This window comes from Lolium rigidum, chromosome 3, assembly GCF_022539505.1.
Source record: "Lolium rigidum isolate FL_2022 chromosome 3, APGP_CSIRO_Lrig_0.1, whole genome shotgun sequence".
NCBI lineage: Eukaryota > Viridiplantae > Streptophyta > Magnoliopsida > Poales > Poaceae > Lolium > Lolium rigidum.
In genome coordinates this window covers 125,471,725-125,494,315 of record NC_061510.1, presented here as the reverse complement: position 1 = coordinate 125,494,315, position 22,591 = coordinate 125,471,725, and the positions used below count along the sequence as shown (strand labels likewise).

At 49.9% G+C, this 22,591-nt stretch overlaps 1 protein-coding gene, 1 long non-coding RNA gene and 1 pseudogene across 2 annotated transcripts; all 3 read left to right on the top strand.

The window, feature by feature from the left end:
- Positions 1–111: 111 nt before the first annotated feature.
- LOC124702281 (thioredoxin-like protein AAED1, chloroplastic) lies at positions 112–3,385 on the top strand. The gene is made up of 9 exons (XM_047234406.1): positions 112–304; positions 387–537; positions 638–683; positions 1,078–1,137; positions 1,637–1,673; positions 2,544–2,623; positions 2,701–2,792; positions 2,878–2,938; positions 3,031–3,385. Exons 1-9 carry the CDS (start codon positions 112–114, stop codon positions 3,088–3,090), a joined length of 780 nt encoding a protein of 259 aa, XP_047090362.1. The 3' UTR covers positions 3,091–3,385.
- Positions 3,386–4,426: 1,041 nt separating this feature from the next.
- Positions 4,427–5,986, top strand: LOC124695480 (annotated as a pseudogene).
- Positions 5,987–14,583: 8,597 nt separating this feature from the next.
- Positions 14,584–22,335, top strand: LOC124702282. Its single transcript, XR_007002403.1, has 3 exons — positions 14,584–15,370; positions 15,529–15,583; positions 22,070–22,335. It is a non-coding gene; the product is annotated as an uncharacterized LOC124702282 (long non-coding RNA).
- Positions 22,336–22,591: the final 256 nt, after the last annotated feature.

Below are 22,591 nucleotides of genomic sequence, written 5' to 3'. Positions count from 1 at the left end.
GCCCTCACTGACGTGCGGGCCACCACCCCTTCTACCTGCTTCAGTTCCTAGGCCACAGCTCCTGGGCCAGCGACAGCCGCACGCCGGAGTACCGCAAACTCGCTCATCACCATGGCCGCGCACGCGCCGCTCGCCGTGCCGCACGCCGCCGCCGGACCTCGACTGCCCGCGCCGCTTCTCACGCCGGCGGCGACCGCGCCGAGCGTACGCCGCGCGAGGTGCCCGCGCGGCTCCCTCGTTAACCAGCGGTGGCGGATGCGCCATCTCCTCCCTGCCGCTGCGGCCGCCAAGACCGGAGCCATCGGTATCTCTCACACTCGTCGCTTCAATTATGCTGTTCGGCTATGTGAAGGCCACGAGCATAACATCTTCGGCGCGATTTGCAGGGAGCGCCGCGGAGGCAGCTGAGGCGCCGGCGGAGGGTCTCGCGAGATCGCTGCAGGGGGTGGAGGTGTTCGACCTGAGCGGGAAGGCGGTGCCCGTTGTTGATTTGTGGAGGGACAGGAAGGCCGTGGTTGCGTTCGCCCGCCATTTTGGGTCTGTTACCCATCATGTCCCCATTTATCTGTTGGAGTTTCAACTGGTTGGTGTATGTCATTATCCTGAATCGTAATATGATGGTGCTGGTTGTTTGCAGGTGTGTCCTGTGCCGGAAGAGGGCCGACCTTCTCGCGGATAAGCAGGTTAGTTTGGTGTCTGATTCCCCACTCGTAAATTTCTAGTGGAAGAGCAGCAACATACTTGGGCGAAAGCCTGTTTGGAAAGAAAGAGCAGCAACATAGGAGATGAAGTAAATTCCTCAAAATGATACTCCATTTTGTTGCTTGCCCATTTGCCAAGGTCCATTGAACGAGAATGAATCTGCACATTTTAGATGCCGTGGATAACACCTGCTGAATGTCTGTTTACTGATGAGATGTTTCTTTTACCTCCACTTAGTTGTACCTTGTGTAGTGGTAGCAATTCGGCGCAGCGCAAATCATTTCTAAGTTAGTTAGCGCGGAAGTTTCTGAATTTCCAGTGTGTAACTTTTGATAAACTCTTCTTTCTCTGAACCGCCTTATTACTTGTGTCCAGGATGCAATGGAAGCTGCTGGAGTTTCTCTCGTTTTAATTGGACCAGGCACTGTTGAACAGGTATGTGAAAACACTTCATCTTTTCTGTTCTGCTGTTTGATCTAAAAATTGGTGGTCGTGAAATTCAAAAAGGCAATCTGAAGAGTAAGGTTCATATGTGCTGATGTTTGAGGTGGTATTGTGGTAAGACACTTATGACTGAAATAAACACAAATTTCATGTTAGATATGGCATTGTTTATAAAACTACATGCTTTTTAATTCATGGACAAATGTGTATGCAGTTGTCTGCATCAGTCCTTGTCTTATTTGTCTTGATGCGATATGCATTGGAAAGTAATCTTTTAGTTCATCCGAAGTTTAATTTATTCCCTGTGAAAGAAATGCCAAGCCGTTCCTTGATATGTAGTAGTGTAGTACAACTTGTGAATAAAAGTCACATACCCACACAGTATTCCGGTGGTTGACTGAATTAAATTATATCATGCACTCCATTTCAATTGTAGATAATCTAGCATATCGGTGGTTGATGAAATTATATTGCTTATTTCTTGATTCAGGCAAAGGCATTTTCTGATCAAACCAAATTCAAAGGAGGTAATATTCTTGAATCTATCCAGCCCATATGGTATTTACGCCTGTAACATTGAGTTAGTGATTACATGAACATGACATCAATGAAATTCTAAAAAAATACGTATCAAAAGTGCTAGCAATCAGTGCCAGAGCTTAGTTGGGATAAGATATCACCTATTAACTATCACATTATCTCACCGTGGTCCCTCTTTCTAAATAAAAATTTCACTACTAAGCATCATTACTTTCTACTCTTACACCAATCAGAAAAATTTAGTGATTATTAGTTACAATTGTGTCGTAATATATCATTTACTAGATTGGCCCTCTACATTGGGTAGGAATAATTCAGTGTATTGAAACATGTTCCACGTAGAACATCTCCTGTGCAAATTATTTTAGGCTTCAAAGTCGACCAAGCTTGATGAAACTAATGCATGGAAAGCAAACCAATGATATTGATGGTGAAGCGTTTGCTATGAACCTCTGTGAACAGATTGCTCTTGTAGCTGAATTCTTTTGTTGAGATAGCTTGAAGCTCAAATTGTACATGCTACCAATTCATATGCAACAAGTGCTTAAGTCTTTGATGTTTTATACACCCTCCGTTCTAAAAAAAGCTGCTCAACTTTTTCTAGATACGGATGTATCTACACACTAAAAACATGTCCGTATCTAGACAAACTTGAGCAGATTTTTTTGGGACGGAGGGAGTACAAGATGTTGAAAAAACACTTTGGTTTCTTAATAATTATAAAATTATTTTTTCAAAATGTAAATTATTTCTATCTCTCGTTAAAGTTATCTGACTCTGTGAATCATACCGGGATCCCGACAGTCAGCTTGTGGCACTTGTTCAACTATATTAGTCTGACAAAAAATACTTTGCAGAAGTATATGCGGATCCAGATTACTCATCATATAAGGCTCTGGAATTCGCCAATGGCTTGTTCTCAACATTTACTCCATCGGTAACTCTTGCTGGACAAATTTCCCGTCGAGTCGTTTTGTTCCTCTGCAGATATGCAACATCCATGATCTTTTGCAGGCGGGCCTGAAGATTATACAGCTGTATAGGGAAGGATACAGGCAGGACTGGGAACTTTCATTTGAAAAGAACACCAGGACAAAGGGTGGATGGTATGTTTCCATTCAACTGTCTTCGCTTTGGCTGCTGCAGCTCTTCTAACGATCAGTTTGACAAATACTTGTCTCCCTTTCTTAGGTATCAAGGGGGGCTCCTTGTTGCAGGCCCAGGCATCAACAACATCTCCTACATCCACAAGGTCAATAAGCCAAGCCCTTTGTAATTTGTTTTCTATATGATCATCCGTTGGATAGTGAATTACTGATGGTAACTTTGTATATCCTTCAACAGGACAAAGAAGCTGGAGATGACCCTGAAATGGAGGATGTTTTGAAAGCTTGTTGTTCCTAGATCTATAGTATTGCTTTGCTCTCAAATTAGAAATGAGGATAAAACATCTTTAGTATCACCACTATGACATGTTCTTATATAGTATTACTTCCGTTCCTTAATATAAGACCTTTTGGCAAACAAAATTAGTTTGCCAAAAACGTCCTATATTATGGAACGGGGGGCAGTAGTGAAGTACATAATTGACTAGCTAGGTTTCAGTAAAAAAAACAAGCCTCAACAACACCTGAAATGTAATGGACAAAGTTTTGCCCTGTGAAAGCAAAGCCACGTATATTCATGACCATAGAAACTCCATTGCACGAGTTTTTATTAATTCTACTACACAAATTTCTATATTCTGGAACATTTACACTAATTATTTTACCCGTTGCAAAACATGAGCGTGTTGGCCAGCCGACAAAGCTAGCCCTCCACAACGCCTATAGCACATCAAGGAGAGAAGCGGGCAAACACCGATTTTTTTTTGGCCCAGTCCACTATGCCATGCTGTCTTTGTTCTTAAATAAGTGTACAATGTAACTTTTGTCCCAAGTTAAAATTTTAAAACTTTGACCAATTTTAATTAAACAATAGCAACATACATGACATCAAATCCATATAATACAAAGAAAAAACACTCAAGACGATCCTACTGATACTAAATTGGTGCCATAAATATTGTCACTTTTTTCATAAAGTTGATGAAACTTTAAAATATTTAATTTAAGACAAGATATATAGAAGTACACTTGTTAGGGAACTTGGATGGAGGAAGTACACTCTCATAATTTTGCAGGTGGATGGTTGAACCGCACGCAGACAAGCTCACGAGCAAGTGCGCCTGGGAGACAAGGTTGGACTTTTTTCGGATGTATTTAATTCTTGGTTGATTCAAATTTAAAAGTACAAGATCTTCTCTTCTATAAGCTCAAGTTACGAACCTCAGCATTGGGTTTGACATGGAGGTCTAGCAAACTAGATCCAATGTTAATCTATTGCAATAAACTTTTAATCATTATTTATGTTTCGATTCTAGATTGCCCGTCTCTAGGAGGGAGCGCAAGTCTGCTCGTGGAGTTGCGCTACACGCATTCCATTATTCGGTGGATCAAGATTCAGAGGACGCGCCGTGCCCTGCGGTGCCTATCTTGGGGCCGGAGATAGAAAAGAACCTCTTCACATGCTCGCATAAACAATCGCAGGCCCGCAGGGGCAAACTGGCAACTCTGCAATGTATGCCTGAAGTAGTCTAGCCAAGAACGCCGTGCGGGGCAGCCCTACGCATGTCCCCGGACGGCCACTCTCTACAACAACGAAGGCAAGGACCACCGCCGCCCCCACCCAGCAAGACGATATGTCCGCCGCCGTTACACGGCCTTGGTTCCTCGTCGTCGTCGCCGCGGCGTTCTGGGCCTGCATACTCTACGTCCGCATCTCCGTGCACACGGTTGCACCGAGCGACGTGAGCCGCACCGGCGCTGACAGCAGTGATCCATGCAGGGGACGTTACGTGTATGTGCACGAGCTCCCGCCACGATTCAACGCCGACATGCTCTCCGGCTGCGCCAATCTGGAGGGCCAGTGGCCCGACATGTGCAAGCAAGTGAGCAACGCCGGCCTCGGGGAGCCGCTGCTACACCCTGATCAGGTCGACGGGGAGGCGCCGGGCGGCGGCGCGCTCACCAACTCCAGCGGCTGGTACGCGACGCAGCAGTTCGGGTTGGACGCCATCTTCCACGCCCGCATGCGGCGGTACGAGTGCCTCACCAACGACTCCTCCACGGCGGCCGCCGTGTTCGTCCCGTTCTACGCCGGCTTTGAGTTCTCGCTCCACCAGTGGGGCTACGACGAGGCAACGCGGGACGCCGCGTCGCGCGACCTGGCGCGCTGGCTCACAAGCCGCCCGGAGTGGCGCAGGGCGAGCAGCCGCGACCACTTCCTCGTGGCCGGACGCACGGCGTGGGACTTCCAGCGCGACACCATCAACATCTCTGTGTGGGGCACCAACCTGCTCCTCCTCGACGCCGTCAGGAACATGACCGTCCTCGTCATCGAGTCGTCCACCTCCGTCATGGGGGGCGGCAGCGACATGGCTGTGCCTTACCCGACCTACTTCCACCCACGGACAGACGCCGATGTCCTGGAGTGGCAGCGCAGGATCAGGAGCGCCGACCGCCCGTGGCTCATGTCCTTCGTGGGCGCGCCAAGGCCGCGCGAATGGCAGTCCATCAGGCCGGACATCATCGACCAGTGCGCCGCGTCGTCCGCCTGCCGCCATCTGGGCTGCGCCAGCGGGGAAAAGCAGTGCCACACCCCGGGGAGATCATGCGCCTCTTCCGGAGCTCCACGTTCTGCCTCCAGCCACGGGGGGACTCGGCCACGCGGCGGTCGGCATTCGACGCCATGGTCGCCGGCTGCGTGCCGGTCTTCTTCCACCCGCGCTCCGCGTACCTCCAGTACAAGTGGCACCTGCCCAGCGACCACACCCGCTACTCGGTGTTCATAACGGAGGACGACGTGCGCGCGGGCAACGTGAGCATCGAGGAGACGCTCAGGAGGATACCGCCGGCGACGGTGCGGGAGATGCAGGAAGAGGTCGTCAGGCTCATGCCGGGGCTCGTGTACGCCGATCCGAGGTACACGCTCGAGACGGTGAAGGATGCGTTCGATCTCGCGGTGGACGGTGTGCTGAAGAAGGTGGCAGAGACGCGGAGTGCCGAACTATTGGGTGGTGGTGTAACCCGGCACTCGACCTCGCAAGATAACACAATTTCATCCAAGTGATGGGTTCATCATCACTTGACGTAATCAACAATCAGCTCGCGTAGGCTATCCGTAACCCTTGATAACACCTGCTGATCATAGATGTTACTTTTATCTCCATTTAGTTGTACCTTATGTAGTGGTGGTAGCAATTCGGCACAGCTAGCACATGGAATTCAACATCCATGATGCATTCATTCATAAGTTATGTAGCTTCTGAATTTCAAGTGTATAACTTTTGATAAATTGTCCTATTTCGTATATCTAATCTTAGTTTTTGCTTCTTACCCATGTCCACGATGCAATGGAAGCTGCTGTTTTAATCGCACAAGGTACCTGAATGGGTAGGGGGAGGGGGCGCTAGGCGCTACAAAATTTGTAGGGTTATCAATTTTTATGGCGGTGTAAATAGGAACAACATAGAAACAAGGCGAAGGATTCGAGACAAACACTACACCACAACACTAGAACCCCAATAGATAAGTTGGTCGGGAAAGCGCTTACGCCAACAGAAAGTCGGTCGGGGATTAGTTTTGCCGACCGACAAAGGTTTGCCGACCGACAGTTCGACACCATGCATCAAGCTTTCTCGACCGACATTTTCTTTGAAGGCCGAACTTCGGATGAGGTAAGTTTTCCCCACCAACTTTCCGTTGGAACGTGCCGCAGAATGCTTCCTTCTAACAATCGGTCGGTGTTTCTTTTGCCGACCAACACTTGAGTAATTTAGATATATGAATGGCAAAATTCAGTATATTCTCATATTCCACACAATCATAAATGAATATCACAAAATAATAGCACACATGACTCTGATACGGATTAAATTCTTACAATATCGATCGTTAATATGTTCTCAACTGATTACAACATAGTCAACATAACATAGATAAGTTGTCACCGCACATAAGCAGGTTTTACAAAATGGAAGCCAAATGACTACCATATAACCAGGTTTGCAAAATGGAAGCCAATGACTACCATATGACCAAGTTTACTACATTACACAATTCATTATGTTAATTAGATGGGAAACATCCGGGTACTTCGTGGTTTGCGGGAAAAGTTTACCATGATAATTCATATTTGAAGGGGACACCTACACAAACAAGTACAGACAGATAAGATTACATCGTTACATACATACTTAGTTTGCATAAACTAGTACAAACAGATAGGTTGCAAAAACAAATACAAGCAGGTACCTTACTCTTAGCCATATGTTGGACCCAAAATTACTATTCATATTATATGCACACAGCCAAATAAAAAAGAAGACTATCAAACAATTTTAGAACATTCCAGTGTCTAGGATCGTGAGTAATTTTTCATCAAATTTCAGTAACTACCAAAGTAGAACAGAGAAAGATAGAGTAGATACGCGAACAAAAAACAAACATAGGAACATGAGCTAATTTCATGAACTAAACGGAGCAGCCAACAGGCCGAATTCGTTTTAAGGTATCTATATTATATTTTAAAAAATTCAACGGATAAGGATATCCGATTTCAAGTGATGCTCCGGATATGATATAGGATACGGTATATCAAATAGCATGCGGATATGGATTATCCGAAATTTAATTTGGATAATTCAAATGTTTTAAATTGGATAATCCGATTTTTGAGTGAAAACCCAAGGCCAATCTTGTAAGCTTAGTAATTATTGAGTTACCAATTTTCTTTTGGAGAATACGCTGAGCTTTATTAATTCAAACACATAGAGTTACAATCATCCCTGAGGCTATGAACTAAAAACTGAGGACTCGCCCCCTGCCAAAGCCGCGACGTCACATTATTGCATGCAAATTTTGCGCAATTGTGGGCCGCATTGTTGGCAATTCGGCGGACTAAACTAAAACTAAAAACTTCAAACGACAAAACTAGCTCACAAATTTCATCTAAGATCAGTGAGATAACAGAACGATCTATCCTTCCGTCCTTCCACAGACGCACCACTCGGCATAGTCTATCTCAAACACAATGTGGTTAAAATTCTCGCCACCGCGAAAGCCACAGCATCCCACAGAGCTAAAGTTTCAATGGTTAGGGGGTCGGCCAAACCTGGATAGATCTTGCACCATGCACACAAGAACTGGGAATTTTCCCGCACGACCCTGCCACCTCCTGCGACCCCTTCTTCAGCCGATAGAGCCCATCCGAATTGATCTTGATGGTTCCTGTCATAGGGGGTTCCCAGCTGCAATCTGAGCTCCTAGGGACATGAGTCTTTTGTACCGGCGGCAGCTCAAGAGATAACAAAGTATCTCTAATAAACTCCATGGTCACCTGAGGTTTATATCTAACCTCACCATGAGTCCACTTGTTCCTTGAATCCCAAACAGGATACATAATAGTGATTATCTTTGGTTTATCTATCTCTGTGATAAAATTCTCACAAAGCAAATCCTTCCCATGTGTCCGGATGCGGCCGTGGGAGTTTAATATTCATAATCTCCTTCGCTTCATTCCAAAACAGCTTGGCATGAGAGCACTCAATCAGTGCGTGCGTGAGGTTTTCAGAGGTAGCCTTGCAAATTCCACATGTATTATCTTCCATGACATGGTGTCGGGTGAGGGTCGAATAATCAGGCATAATGCGCTTTAAAACCCTCCACCAAAATATACGTACCTTGGGGACTACTCTGAGATTTCATAACACTTTTCACAAACTCTCATCTTGATCAGACGAGGACGTATTATTCAGATCCTGGGCAACAATATTGTGTTCCTCATTGAAAACCAGAGCTCTGTATGCGGAACGAACCGTATATAAACCAAACTTCTCTTTTTCCCAAGCTAACCAATCTTCCCCAATGCTTCTTCTCAAATGAATCCGCATGATAGCATCAGCGTCTGGGGCAAGAAAAATTGAACGAACCTTCTCTTCATTCCACAGGTGTTCATCAGTGATCAATTCATCAACTGTCGCCACCTAGGTATCAATAAGTCGCCCCATTGGGCGCATAGTCCTGGTGTTAGGATCCATCTATCCTCCCACAGACACTGTATGGCCAGTGCCAATTCTTCTTATTAGGCCCAACTCCAGAGCCCGTCTCCCAGCAAGTATCGCCCCTCCATGTCCTCGACGAAGCGCGAGGTGCCGTCGCTTCCATGAAGGCACGGTCCGGGTAATATCGTCCCTTCAGGACCTGTGCACATAAGGAGTTTGGTGATGTTAACAACCGCCAATCCTGCTTGCCTAGGAATGCCAAGTTGAATGCATCATGTCACGGAAACCCATACCGCCTTTCATCTTTGGCACTGCTAATTTTTCCCAAGCGAGCCAATGCATTGATCTTTTATCGAGATTTCCACTCCACCAAAATTTATCCATTAGAGATATGAGTTTCTTGCACGATCCTTTGGTGAGATCAAAACAGCTCATACTATACGTCGATTTCGCCTGAATAACCGACTTTAGAAGCACTTCTTTCGCTGAATAGGATAGAAGTTTTTCAGCCCATCCATACATGCTACTCTTTACACTATCAGTAATGTACTCGAAGGCCTCGCTTGTGAGTCTGCCAACCGCTGTCGGTAGACCAAGATACTTTTCACAGAAAGCTTCAACATTAATATCAAGCTCCCGTTCCACTGCTTCACGAACTAGATCAGGTGTATTAGGACTAAAGAATATAGAGCTCTTGCTTCTATTAACCAACTGGCCTGACGCCACATTACAAATATCAAGGATAGCATTCTGACTTGATGCACTAGCTACACTTGCATTGATGAAGATCAAACTATCATCATCAAATAACAGGCCGGTGAGTAATTCACGGTGATCTGTTGCAAACTCTCATGCCTCTATCAATGTAACCGTGATTATAATGGTTCAAGAGGTACAGTGATATCGGATCGCCTTGTCGGATTCCTCGAGAGGGAACAAAAGGCTGAAGTAAGTTGCCATTGACCTTCACCAAAAATTGTACCGACGAGACACATTTCATAATTAGCCCAACCATTCTTGGCGGGAATCCAAGCTTGTGCATAATGGTTTGAAGGAAAGGACACTCCACTCGGTCGTAAGCCGTCATCATGTCCAGTTTGACAGCACAATGTCCCTTCTTCCCTTTCTTTTTTTCCTTTTCATGGAGTGTATGCACTCAAACGCCACAAGAGCGTTTTCGGTGATGAGGCGTCCCGGGACGAACACGCTCTGCACCACACTAATAACCTCCACCAACACCGGTCTCATGCGATTTGCAACCGTTTTTGCACAAATCTTGTATAAAACAGAGCAAAGTGAGATCGACCTAAATTGTGATATGGACTGGGGATTCCGTACCTTTGGAAGAAGCACAACATGTTTAGCACTAAATTTTCTACCAATGCTTGAGTCTCTAGCGCATTGTGTCTCTTTTTTCTTAACTGCACAAAAGTGAAAGTTTAAATTTCTCTCGAGATTTGCGAGAACTATAACTATCTACCGACGAGAGTATATATCCGACTATTTTTGTTTCCGGTCCGAGTCCGCTCCATATCTAATTCGAATCCACAGTCCGGTATATCCGCATTCGAATCCGAAATCGATCAATATATGTTCTGATTCGAATCCAATAAAAATATATGGTAGAGGATATGATATGAGCAAAATACGATCCGATCCGTGTACACCCCTAGGTTTTTTTTTCTGAGATGAACCGTCCCACTTTATTAAGCAATAATCTTTGAAACTGACATACGAATCAGTACAATTTCCGAGGGATTTAGCGGCCATAGGTGGCGCCCCGGACCGAGAGATGTAGCTGCACGGGCTAGATTGTGAGCTTCTACAGTATATTGCCTTCGTTCATGCGTGAAACAAACAGCAGCAAAACTAAACAAATACTCATTGATATCTCAAATAACATATGCGTTAGAACCTCCAGAAGCATCTGCTAGATCTCTAATAACTCCTTGATAGTCTGAGGTAATACTGACCTGACTCACGTCAGCTAGAGCCTCCCTACAAGCCAAAGTTTCAAGAACATTTGGGTCTGAAATGCAAGGAAAAATTGTCGCTGCTGTACCCATGAATATGCCTTCATGGTTTGGACAGATAGTACCGAATACGCCTGGATTGCTTGTACGAGGCATAGCTCCATCGACGGTGATCTTGTAGAAGCCAGAAGATACGTGGAGCCAGCCAGCTCGACACTCTTGCCACGGGTTGAGTAGGTTTCTGAACTATAGGCTTTACAAGGTGTTGGAGATCAGACATATATCTCCTAATGAACAAACGAGTAGATAACGAACTTTGAAAATTTTGCTTATGAATAGCTTTCCGTCGGGCGATCCAAATTGCCCAAACTGTGACCAGTAGCTTGGCGAAATTTGAATGAGATGGTGCTTCAATTAGATTAAAAAAAAATCTACTGTTTCACCGAAGGTTCCATGGAATGAAATAAGTGATCCACTAGTTTCTCAACAGATAATGCCCAAGCGCTTCTTGCCATAGCACAAAATGCACTTTGATGTTGTAGCCATATTACGATGATGGAGAAGATCAGTTGTCGGTATTTGCCAACTGCCATAAGAAAACTTTCAGCTTACAGGGAACTGCACCTTCCACATCTAGATTTGAGCCACATGATGACCCACTCAACCAAGCCTCCCGCCGTTGTCTAGTACTACCTCCATTTTAAGGAATAAGACGTACACGTATTTTAAAACGAACGTTGACCACAAAAATTGAGCAACAAAATCTTGATTATATTATATATAATTAGTATCGTTAGATTCATACTGAAAAGAACTTTTTAATGATACTAATTACACACACAATGTTTATCTATTTTAAGTAATTCTTGGTTAAACAAAAAACACGTAAACTAAGGTCGCATTATTCCTTGAAATAGAGGTAGTATCAACTAGCATCCTATAAGCCGACCTGAATGAGAATTGTCCTCTCTTCTCATAATGACAAGACCAAAAATCTGGTAGAGCCCGATTGCATATGGGTATTCGCTTGATAACTGCAACATCAAAAGGCAAGAAGCACTGGGCAATCTTCTCTGAATTCCATGTCCTTAGAGCATCTCCAGTCGCGGTCCCCCAAACTGTTTCCCAAAGGGATTTGGGGCGCGCAGGATAGAAAAACGTTTTCAGCCTCGTCCCCCAAAGCCTTTTTTTATCCGGCGCGGTCCGATACGGTGTCCGGCGCCCCGAGCCTGTCCCCGCTACAGGGGACGCTTCGGGGACGCCGGACACAACGAAAAGCGAGGCGAGGAGTGGCGGGACCGACGCGCCAGCGGCACATTGAAGTTTAACCTAACCGTCGCCTACCTCGCGACAGAAGTTATTGGCGCGCAGCGACGGTGCAGTTCCCGCAGAGGCGCAGCGAAGCGTCTCGTCGCGCCTAGCTCTGCGTGTCGGCGTTAATGAGCGACACTGCTCCCCCGCCTCCCTCCGGCCTACAAAAAGGGCCGCTCTCTCATCGTCCCTCTCACACACAAACCATAGCGTCTCTCTCCCCAATCCTAGCCGCCACCATCTCAAGAGTAGACTCCATGGCTGGTAGAGGCGGAGGCCGAGGTCGCGTCCGTGGTCGTGGTTGTGGCCGTGGCAGAGCTGCACGCTCCCCGTCGCCTGCGACGCCGTCGTCTTCATTGTCGGACCTGCAGGAGGAGGAGCGGCAAGTGTTGTTCGAGTTCGTTGTCGTCCTCAAGGGCGACCCACACGGCATCCAGAGGCTGCCAGATACGTTCGCCGGCGACAAGCCTGGCTCGCTGCAACTGCGGGAGGCTGCATGCGGCTCCTGCCGGTGGATCGTGGACGTGATCGACGACGCGCGAGGCAAGATGTACCTCCATATCGGTTGGGAGAAGTCCGCGCGCTACCACCACCTCGAAGCCGGCTTCGTGCTCATGTTCTCCTACCTTGGCGAGGGGGACATGAGCGTCAAGGTGTTCGACGAGACACGCTGCCGCTGGCACTACCACGGCGACAACGCCGAGGAGGATGACAACTAAGTGTTGTTTCTTCGCAGCGAAAATAGGCACGGAGGTTTCTGGTTGTTCTTCCTCGAAGGAACCAACAGGGGCACCGTCAACAGCTGAATTTTTCAGTTTGGGTGACTGGGTGTGCCTGCGAGTGTTCTTTCTTGGCAGCGAACACACGAAACCTGCGACGTCAACACTAGTTAGGTTTAGTTATTTTGCAATGTTTTTATATTTGTGTCAACCATGGTTCAAACTATGTATTAGTTTGTGGAAAACCATGTTCCAAATATCTTCGTGTAAACCATGTTGTCAATTATGTATTAGTTTGTGGAATGTTTCTTCTCTTTATTGAAATAAAAATGCAAAAACAAAAAAAAAGAGTATTTTAATGTTTGGGGGCGGCGTTTCGGGGACGCGGCTGTGAAGCGATGTCCCCCAAACGCGGCACGAACGAAACATGTCCCCCAAACACTTGATCCGGCGTCGTTTGGGGAACGGTTTGGGGGACATGACTTATAGGTGCTTTAATGAGCTCCCATATGTTGTGGAGGTTCATATATACTATATATATCAAAGCTGACCCCCTTTCTTTAAAAAATTTAGCTATTTAGGTACCGTTGATGGTAGTTCTTCAGCCAATTAAAATTTGACACGTCAAGGATTTTCAGTGCAGATCGTTACCTTCTCACACGGTTAATTTTTCATCTCGCGCCGCTTTGACCAAATTAGCTACTAGTACAACTCTGCCTCCCGCTTTCACTCCCCATCTTCTATGGTTCGTCGCCGCCCTGGAACCCGCGTCTGGGCTACCTTTCCTCGGTGCGCGAGGTGTCGCGGCTCGACTCCACAAACTCCGGCCCCAAGGCATCGCCCAACATCACGGCGACTGCGGCTTCAATTACTGGTGCTCGCATCTCTAGCCGCCACGCTCGCTGGCGTCTATGATAACCTATGATAACCACGGAGGTTCCGTCGCCTTCATGTACCAGCGCTCCAGCCCCTTCCTATGATAACCTATGATAACCACGGAGCAGGGGAGCATGAGCTCGGAGGTGATCTGGAAGTCCTTCGGCGCCGCGGAGGATGAGTTCCTGCACGAGGTCCGGCAGGCGTGACCCAAGCGGCAGCGGAGAATCTTATTCAGCGTTGCTCCAAACTATTTTCCATTTTGATATGGCATGGCTTCGTTTATTATATGTGGCGTATAATACTTGACTCAAAAATTGACCAACCCGCGTAAGCTTAGTTGCATTGTGCCCTTTCTCCGTGGCTTGTCTTCTTATAACAAGTCCAACAAAAGCGGTAAACTTATCTCTCTATAGTTTCATCTCGGGAACTCTAGGATATTACCACTAGGGTTTGCACCAACATTTATTGGGATCCACTAATTTCACTCTCTATATTTGACGAACCTATCTACAGCCTCCCTAAATGTCACACCCTATATTCCACTTAAATATATTGTGATAACATAATATTCTATAAGTAACAATATATTTTTTCCACTTCAATTTTGATTTTACTGGAGGGGTGGCTGCGTTTTCCCAACTAGATTTGGATCGGCCGTAAACACAAACAATAACAATTTATCTGCAATTCTTTGCAAGTAGACGGAACAATCTACACTAGTTAAAAAGGAGGAACATGTTCCCTATTCTGCCTACCTCTCACAACGACCAAACTTTCATCGTACCGCCTCCCAGCCTATCCCGCACGCGTCCATATGGGCCAAGCCCAAAAAAATATTCCGATTGTCCATGCCTCCTCCACGCATTCATCAAAACGCAAACCCTTCCGTCCTCTCCAGCGCCGCCATCCTCCCCTTCCTCCGTCGCCTCTCTCTGTCGGCGAGCAGCTACACCTTGAGCTCGACATCCGATAGTCCGTCCGCTCCACAACCCCGGCCCACCTCCACCTCCCCGTCCTCCTCCTCCCCTCCGCAAGACCTCTCCCCGGTCGACTGGGACCGTAGGGTGGGGCTGTAGAGGAAGAGGTCGTGCAGCTCGGAGCTTGCACTGGCGTACGGAGAGGGGGCCGGTGGCTTCGGCGCGCATACATTGGCTGGGTCAAGGTAAGGGTGCTCATGACCAGCTTCGGGATTTTGGTGTGTCCGGATGGAGAATCGAGGATGGTCACCTCATCAAGAAAAACAAATCGCGGGTTGATTCATGTACTATAATTCTATTCCACACGTACTAATTATTCAAAAGATTCTTTGTGTTCTAACATTTAGATCTAGATCCAGTATGAAATCCATTTAACAACAGATTTATGTGTGAGTTTGATGCTAGGTGAGATATGACAGGTAAATATATAGTAATGTACAAGCGAACTGATTAGATGATAGATGCATGGAAACATTGATGATTTCCGTAGAGGCCACTAACTGAAGTTGGTCGGCTGCTCCCTTGTATGTTGCAATCTTCGTTGCCGCTTTGATGATTTGATTCGGATTCTGAGATTTTCCTTGATTACCGCTGGGTCTTTCTTAGTTCTGGTGTTTGGCCAAGTGGTTGGGGATTGATATTGCAAATCGAACAGAAGAACCAAGAAGGATGAACTGTCAAGGGGCGTTTGAAGCTGCACGCTCCATTGACTGAAAATTGCTGGTAGGCAATGGTTTGAACATCTATTGTGTTGTACATTCATTAGTTCAATATATATCAGATGGCAGTATTGGATGTCAACAAAATGATTATGTTCATTCATTATAATTCTGAGAGACAGACATTTTCTTATGTACTTACTGGATTCCCTCCTATTTCAGTTTGACATCTTCTCAAATTCAAAGCAATTGGCATGTCAAATTACTTCTTAACCAGGTTTGGTTCTTTTTTTTTTTTTGAGAAACACAGTACAAACGCAGACGCTCACATACACGCGCATACACTCACCCCTATGAACGCACACACGCACACCCCTACCTCTATGAGCACCTCCGGAAGACTGAGCCGGTGGATTGGATCTTGAAATTGACATAATGTCCCTTATATTCGTGTTATGACTTTCGTCGGATACCTTGGTTTCCTTATAGTAGTAGCATCCATAGAAACAAATTAATTCTCACATGTCGATTTCAATATTGCACCAGAATACAGGTTTAGTTTTTAATTCATGTGTTTTCAGTTTTTTATTTTATTTTTCTACATATGTACAACTTATGATGTCAGAGCGCATTTGTATTGTACATGCTTACCTAAAGTCATAGTAGATTTATGTTCTCACATGCCAGTAATTGCACATCATATGATGTTGTGGACTACATGATCTATGTGCGCCCTCCCATGGAGTTGTGATAGGAGCATGGCTTGGTCCTTGGCCTATGCCCCTTGTGTTATGGTCGGTTTGACCTATACACGCAGGAAGCCCACTAGTGGTTAGTTATGGGCTTAGTCCAAGTAAATTAGGGGCTTAGCCCAAGTAAATTAGGGTTTAGAGGAGGTCGTCCTCCTATATAAACACTTGTATCCCTTCGAGATTAATCAGACAATATTCATTATCATTACTGTCTCGTCTCCTGAAGGGAGACGGGAGACCCCTGCGTCCCGCCGCACCAACCCTAGCCGCCGCCTCCTTCCTCCGCGACGGCGCCCAGCAGCCGGCGCCGAGCTCTCCAGCCTCTCCGCCCTCACTTCCACCCTTACAACCTCCGCCCTAGACCCGGTAGGACCCTAGCCCCTACCACTTTGGTATCAGATTGCCTAGGTCTCATGGGCTCCAACAGCCCCCCCCGTCGACCCCATCACCGCCACGTCCGCCGCCGCCACCAACACCACCCCCGCCACCCCCGCCGCCATGACAGGCGCCCACGCGCTGCAGGGAGCCGCCGCCGCCGCCCCCACGGGCCTCGACCTCCTGCCCGCTACTTTGGCGGACCTCGCCGATAGTCTTCGCACCATCCGTTTCGAGCTCGCGGAGATCAAGGCCGGCCAGCACCCGCCGCCGCCCCCACCGCCCGCCTCCGCCGCCAGCAACGGCCAGCCCGCATGGTGGCCGCCCTCGCCCTCGCCAATTCCCACATGGATCGACGCGTCGCCCGTCTACACTCAGACTGCGTCGCGGACGACGGTTCAGCAGCCCGCCCAACCCTTTGGCGGTCCTGGCGGGTTTGCGGCCCCCTTCGCCGCGAGCACGTCCTTCAACCCGGGCCGCCAGGAGGGCACCCCCGAGGTCCCGCCTCTGGCACAGCAGCCGCCCCGCTTCACCAAGCTGGAGTTCGCCATCTACGACGGCGCCACCGATCCCCTGAACTGGTTGAACCAGCGTGAGCAGTTTTTTCGGGGGTAGCGGACGCTCAGCGCCGACCGCACGTGGATCGCCTCCTATCACCTACGGGGCGCTGCGCAGACTTGGTACTACGCCCTCGAGCAGGACGAGGGCGGGATGCCGTCCTGGGAGCGTTTCCGCGACCTGTGCCTCCAGCGGTTTGGGCCGACCCTCCGCGGAAGCCGCCTCGCCGAGATGGGACGCCTCGCCTTCACCACCACGGTCCAGGACTTCGCCGACCGCTTTCAGGCGCTCGCGTGCCATGCCCCGGGCGTCTCGGCGCGGTAGCGCGCCGATCTCTTCGTCGGCGGTCTACCCGACTACATTCGCGTCGACGTCGAAATGCGCGAGCCTGAGGACCTGCAGACGGCCATGTACTACGCACGAGCCTACGAGCAGCACGCCATCGCCATGCAGCAGGTCTACGCGCAACGTGGCAGCGCTCGTCCCGCGCCCCGACCCGCCCCGACGCCCACCGCCCCGCCCCGCGCCAGCCGCTGCGCCCGCAGGCCCCCCTGCGCCGACTCGACCCTTCAAGCGGCTGACGGCTGCGGAGCAGCTTGAGCGGTGCCGCCAGGGGCTGTGTTTCAACTGCGACGAGAAGTACGCACCGGGCCACACGTGCGCCCGCCTCTTCTACCTAGAGACCGTCGACGACACCGACGTTGAGGCCCTCACCGCCGAGCTCGCGGCCGCCACCGTCACTGAGGCCGGTGTCACGACCTATGCGCCGGTCGACGCGTCCGCCTTCGTTGTCTCTCTCCATGCTATGGCGGGCATCAAGACGGCAAAGACGATGTTGCTCCCGGTGACGATCAATGGGGGGCGTCTTACTGCGCTGGTGGACACGGGCTCGACGCACAACTTCCTGTCCAACACCGCCATGCGCCGCCTCGCTCTCCAGCCGGCAGGATCGGAGAAGTACAGCGTCACCGTCGCCAACGGGGATCGTCTTACGTTCCCGTGCTCGTAGGCGACGAGTCGTTCTCCATCGACTGCGTCGGCATCGACTTGGGCTGCTACGACTTCATCCTCGGCCTCGACTTCCTGAGCACCATAGGGCCCATCCTGTGGGACCTCGACGTGTTGTCCCTCATCTTCTGGCGCGAGGGCGGCCCCCGTGTTCACTGGACGGGCGTGGGCAGCACTGGCGCATCCCCGCAGCTCCACCTGATGGCCGCCGCGCTTGACGAGGCGCACCCGCTCCTGGCCGACTTACTGCAGCAGCACGGCGACCTCTTCGATGAGCCGCAGGGACTCCCTCCCTCGCGGCCCTGTGACCACCGCATACACCTGCTGCCGAATACGGCGCCCGTCGCTGTGCGGCCGTACCGGTACCCCCAGCTGCAGAAGGACGAGCTCGAGCGCCAGGTGGGGGTCATGATAGCACAGGGCATCATTCGGATCTCGACGTCGCCGTTCTGCGCCCCCGTTCTCCTTGTGCGCAAGGCCGACGGCAACTTCCGCGCCCTCAACACCGTCACGTCCAAGGAAAAGTTCCCCATCCCCGTCGTGGACGAGCTCCTGGACGAGCTGCATGGCGCGCGCTTCTTCCCCAAGCTCGACTTGCGCTCGGGCTATCATCAGGTGCGCATGCACCCGGACGACATCGCCAAGACGGCGTTCCGCACTCACCATGGCCACTACGAGTTTTTGGTGATGCCTTTCGGCCTCTCCAATGCGCCGGCGACCTTCCAGGCCCTGATGAACGACGTGCTCAGCCCCTACTTACGCCGCTTTGTGCTTGTTTTCTTTGATGATATTTTGATCTACAGCGCATCCTGGGCGGAGCACCTGCAGCACGTGGCCATCATCTTCAACGAGCTTCGAGCGCATCGTCTTCATCTCAAGCGCTCGAAGTGCTCGTTTGGCATGACCTCCGTCGCGTACTTGGGCCACGTCATCTCCGCCGACGGTGTCGCGATGGACGCGGACAAGGTCGCCGCCGTCGCCGCCTGGCCGACGCCCCAGTCGCCGCGAGCTCTTCGCGGATTTTTGGGCCTCGCAGGATACTACCGGCGATACATACAGGACTTCGGCCTCATCGCCGCGCCCCTCACGCGCCTGCTTCGCCGCGACGCCTTCTCCTGGGACGAGGAGGCGGCCACGGCCTTCGCCACCCTGCAGCGGGCCCTCACGACGGGTCCCGTTCTTCAGATGCCGGACTTCGACGAGCCGTTTGTGGTGGACTGCGACGCCTCCGGCATTGGCTTCGGCGCCGTACTTCACCAGGGCGAGGGTCCACTCGCCTTCTTCAGTCGCCCCTTCGCCGCGCGCCACCACAAGCTCGCCACATATGAGCGCGAGCTGATCGGGCTAGTCCAGGCGGTGCGCCACTGGCGGGCGTATCTTTGGGGCCGGTCCTTCCGTGTACGCACGGACCACTACAGCCTGAAGTTCTTGCTGGATCAGCGCCTCTCCACCGTCCCGCAACACCAGTGGATCAGCAAGCTCTTCGGCTTCGACTTCACCGTCGAGTACCGCCCCGGCCGCCTCAACACAGTCGCCGACACCCTGTCCCACCGAGACATTGACGACACTGCGGACGCGCCCACAGTCGGTGCCGCCCTCTGCATCCACTCCGGGCCATCTTTCGCCCTCATCGACGAGGTTCGCCGCGCTACTGCCACGGCTGCGGATGCGCAGCAGCTGCGCCAGCGCCTAGCCGACGGCGAGCTGGCCGCGCCATGGCGCCTGGACGAGGGACTACTCCTCCATGGACGCCGCATCTTCGTGCCGGATCATGGAGACCTGCGCCACCAGGCCTTGTCCTTGGCGCATTCTGCAGGTCACGAGGGCGTCCAGAAGACCCTGCACCGTCTCCGCGCTGACTTTTACATTCCAGGGGATGGCGCCCTGGTGCGAGACTGGGTGCGGGCATGTGTCACATGCCAGCGGAACAAGACGGAGACGCTCCGTCCGGCGGGCTTGCTGCAGCCACTGGACGTGCCGTCCCAGGTGTGGGCGGACATCTCCATGGACTTCATCGAGGGGCTGCCGAAGGTTGGCGGCAAGTCCGTCATCCTCACGGTGGTTGACCGTTTCTCCAAGTACGCGCACTTCATCGCCCTGGGCCATCCCTATACGGCGGCGTCCGTGGCACGCGCCTTCTTCGACGGCATCGTTCGCCTCCACGGGTTTCCGTCCTCCATCGTCAGTGATCGTGATCCTGTGTTCACGGGTCACGTCTGGAGGGACCTCTTTGGGTTGGCGGGCGTGAAGCTCCGCATGAGCACAACGTTTCATCCTCAGAAAGACGGCCAGTCCGAGGTCGTCAACAAGATCATCGCCATGTACCTGCGCTGCATCACCGGGGATCGTCCACGAGCTGGCGTGGGCCGAGTACTGTTATAACACGTCCTACCACTCCGCGCTGCACACTACTCCCTTTGAGGTGGTCTACGGGAGGCCACCTCCGGCTATGCTTCCCTATGCGTCTGGCACGGCCCGTACTGAGACGGCGGATGACCTGCTGCGTACCCGCAACGAGATACTGGCTGAGGCGCGCCAGCGACTTCTTCAGGCTCAGCAGCTGGCTAGGAGGTACTATGATGTACATCATCGCGAGGCGGAGTTTGCGGTGGGCGACTGGGTCTGGCTCCGCCTTCTTCACCGGACGACCCAGTCCTTGGACCCGCGCTCCAGGCGCAAGTTGGGCCCTCGTTACGCCGGTCCTTTCCGTGTGCTGGAGCGCATCGGCAAGCTCGCCTACCGCCTTGAGTTCCCTGCGGGCTCGCGCCTCCACGACGTCTTCAATGTCGGACTCCTGAAGACCTACCGGGGCGACCCTCCTTCTGCACCACCAGCTCTTCCGCCTACTTCGGATGGGCGTCTCGAGCCTGCCCCGGCGAGTGTGGCTCGCGTGTTGAAGGCCCAGCAGCGCCGTGGTGTTTGGCACGTCTTGGTGCATTGGACAGGCCTGCCAGAGGACGAGGCAACTTGGGAGAAGCTTGAAGATCTCCGCCAGCAGTTTCCAGACGTTCAGCTCGAGGACGAGCTGTTTGAGAAGGCGGGGAGAGATGTTATGGTCGGTTTGACCTATACACGCAGGAAGCCCACTAGTGGCTAGTTATGGGCTTAGCCCAAGTAAATTAGGGGCTTAGCCCAAGTAAATTAGGGTTTAGAGAAGACCGTCCTCCTATATAAACACTTGTATCCCTTCGAGATTAATCAGACAATATTCAGTATCATTATCGTCTCGTCTCCTGAAGGGAGACGGGAGACCCCTGCGCCCCGCCGCACCAACCCTAGCCGCCGCCTCCTTCCTCCGCGACGGCGCCCAGCCGCCGGCGCCGAGCTCTCCAGCCTCTCCGCCCTCACTTCCACCCTTACAACCTCCGCCCTAGACCCGGTAGGACCCTAGCCCCTACCACCTTGACTTGGAGAGACCTTGGCAGCTAAAGATACTGATCGTTATTCTCATGCATTATGTTGTGAACTATGTATGCAAAGGGCAATTACTGTGAAAGGAAAAGGTCATATGGATATGTTTATGCATGTTCCGTAGATGCTATACATTGTCAACTTAAAAACTAGGTTGTGCACTATTCAGATCTGCGACACATGGATTAGGCTTTCTTTTGTGAGTCTTATAGTTGACAATTGTGTCCGCGTCCTTGTATCTCCGACAGTTGGATAGCAGCTATGCTCGAGGTAATTAATGCAGATCTATTCTGATTTTTAATTGTGTCTCGCATAAGCTTAGGATAATTTCAGTACCCTGGCATTGGTAAATTACATTTCTTATAAACGAGTGATCTTGAGAAGTTCATCTCATCTCGAACGTTTTTAATGCACTAAACTGATAGGGTCCATTTTTAGTTTGCAAGTGTAGCTGGTGTTGGAACAGAACTTGCATCTTTTTTCCAACATATTTGAGTCATTTCACTTTACATGTCCTTTTTGAGCACTTTCACTGTACATGTCTTGTGGACTTGGAGGTGTGAAATCATACCTTTGAATTAAGTTTTTACGGTTCTGAACGCATACTCTGTACATGGAATCAAGTTGTTTCACATTTTAGTTTTTCTTATATTTTCTAGGTTGTGTTCTACTCATCAGCGGCAGTGTCTGTACTTTTAAAGTGTATAGACTGCTATTTTACACGGTACTTCTGTTCTCCAGCCTCTTGATGTGTTAATTCCGACAGTCCATTTAAAATAATATCTTGTCGTGATAAGTATTATTATTATCGTGACTTTTTCACAGGTACGCATACCCATTATGTAGTTACTTTCTCGCATCTTCTACTAAGATAATTTGTGCTGGCTGCAATTGTTTTTATCTCGCAATTTTATTCCTGCTTTTCAGCAGTACATAACAGAATGCAGTTGTTTACTCCTATTTACACATTTGCTTGTGTTTGCTTCTAAGATAGAAAGAAGTAGGTAAACTGACTTAACATAAAGTAAAAGAAAGGCCCTTCGCAGAGGGAAGCAGGTATTAAATCATGTGCTAGAGCTTTTTAAGTTTTGAAATCATATAGAGAGCATAAAAATAAAGTTTTGAGAGGTGTTTGTTGTTGTCAACGAATGGTAGTCAGTACTCTAACTACCTTATCAACC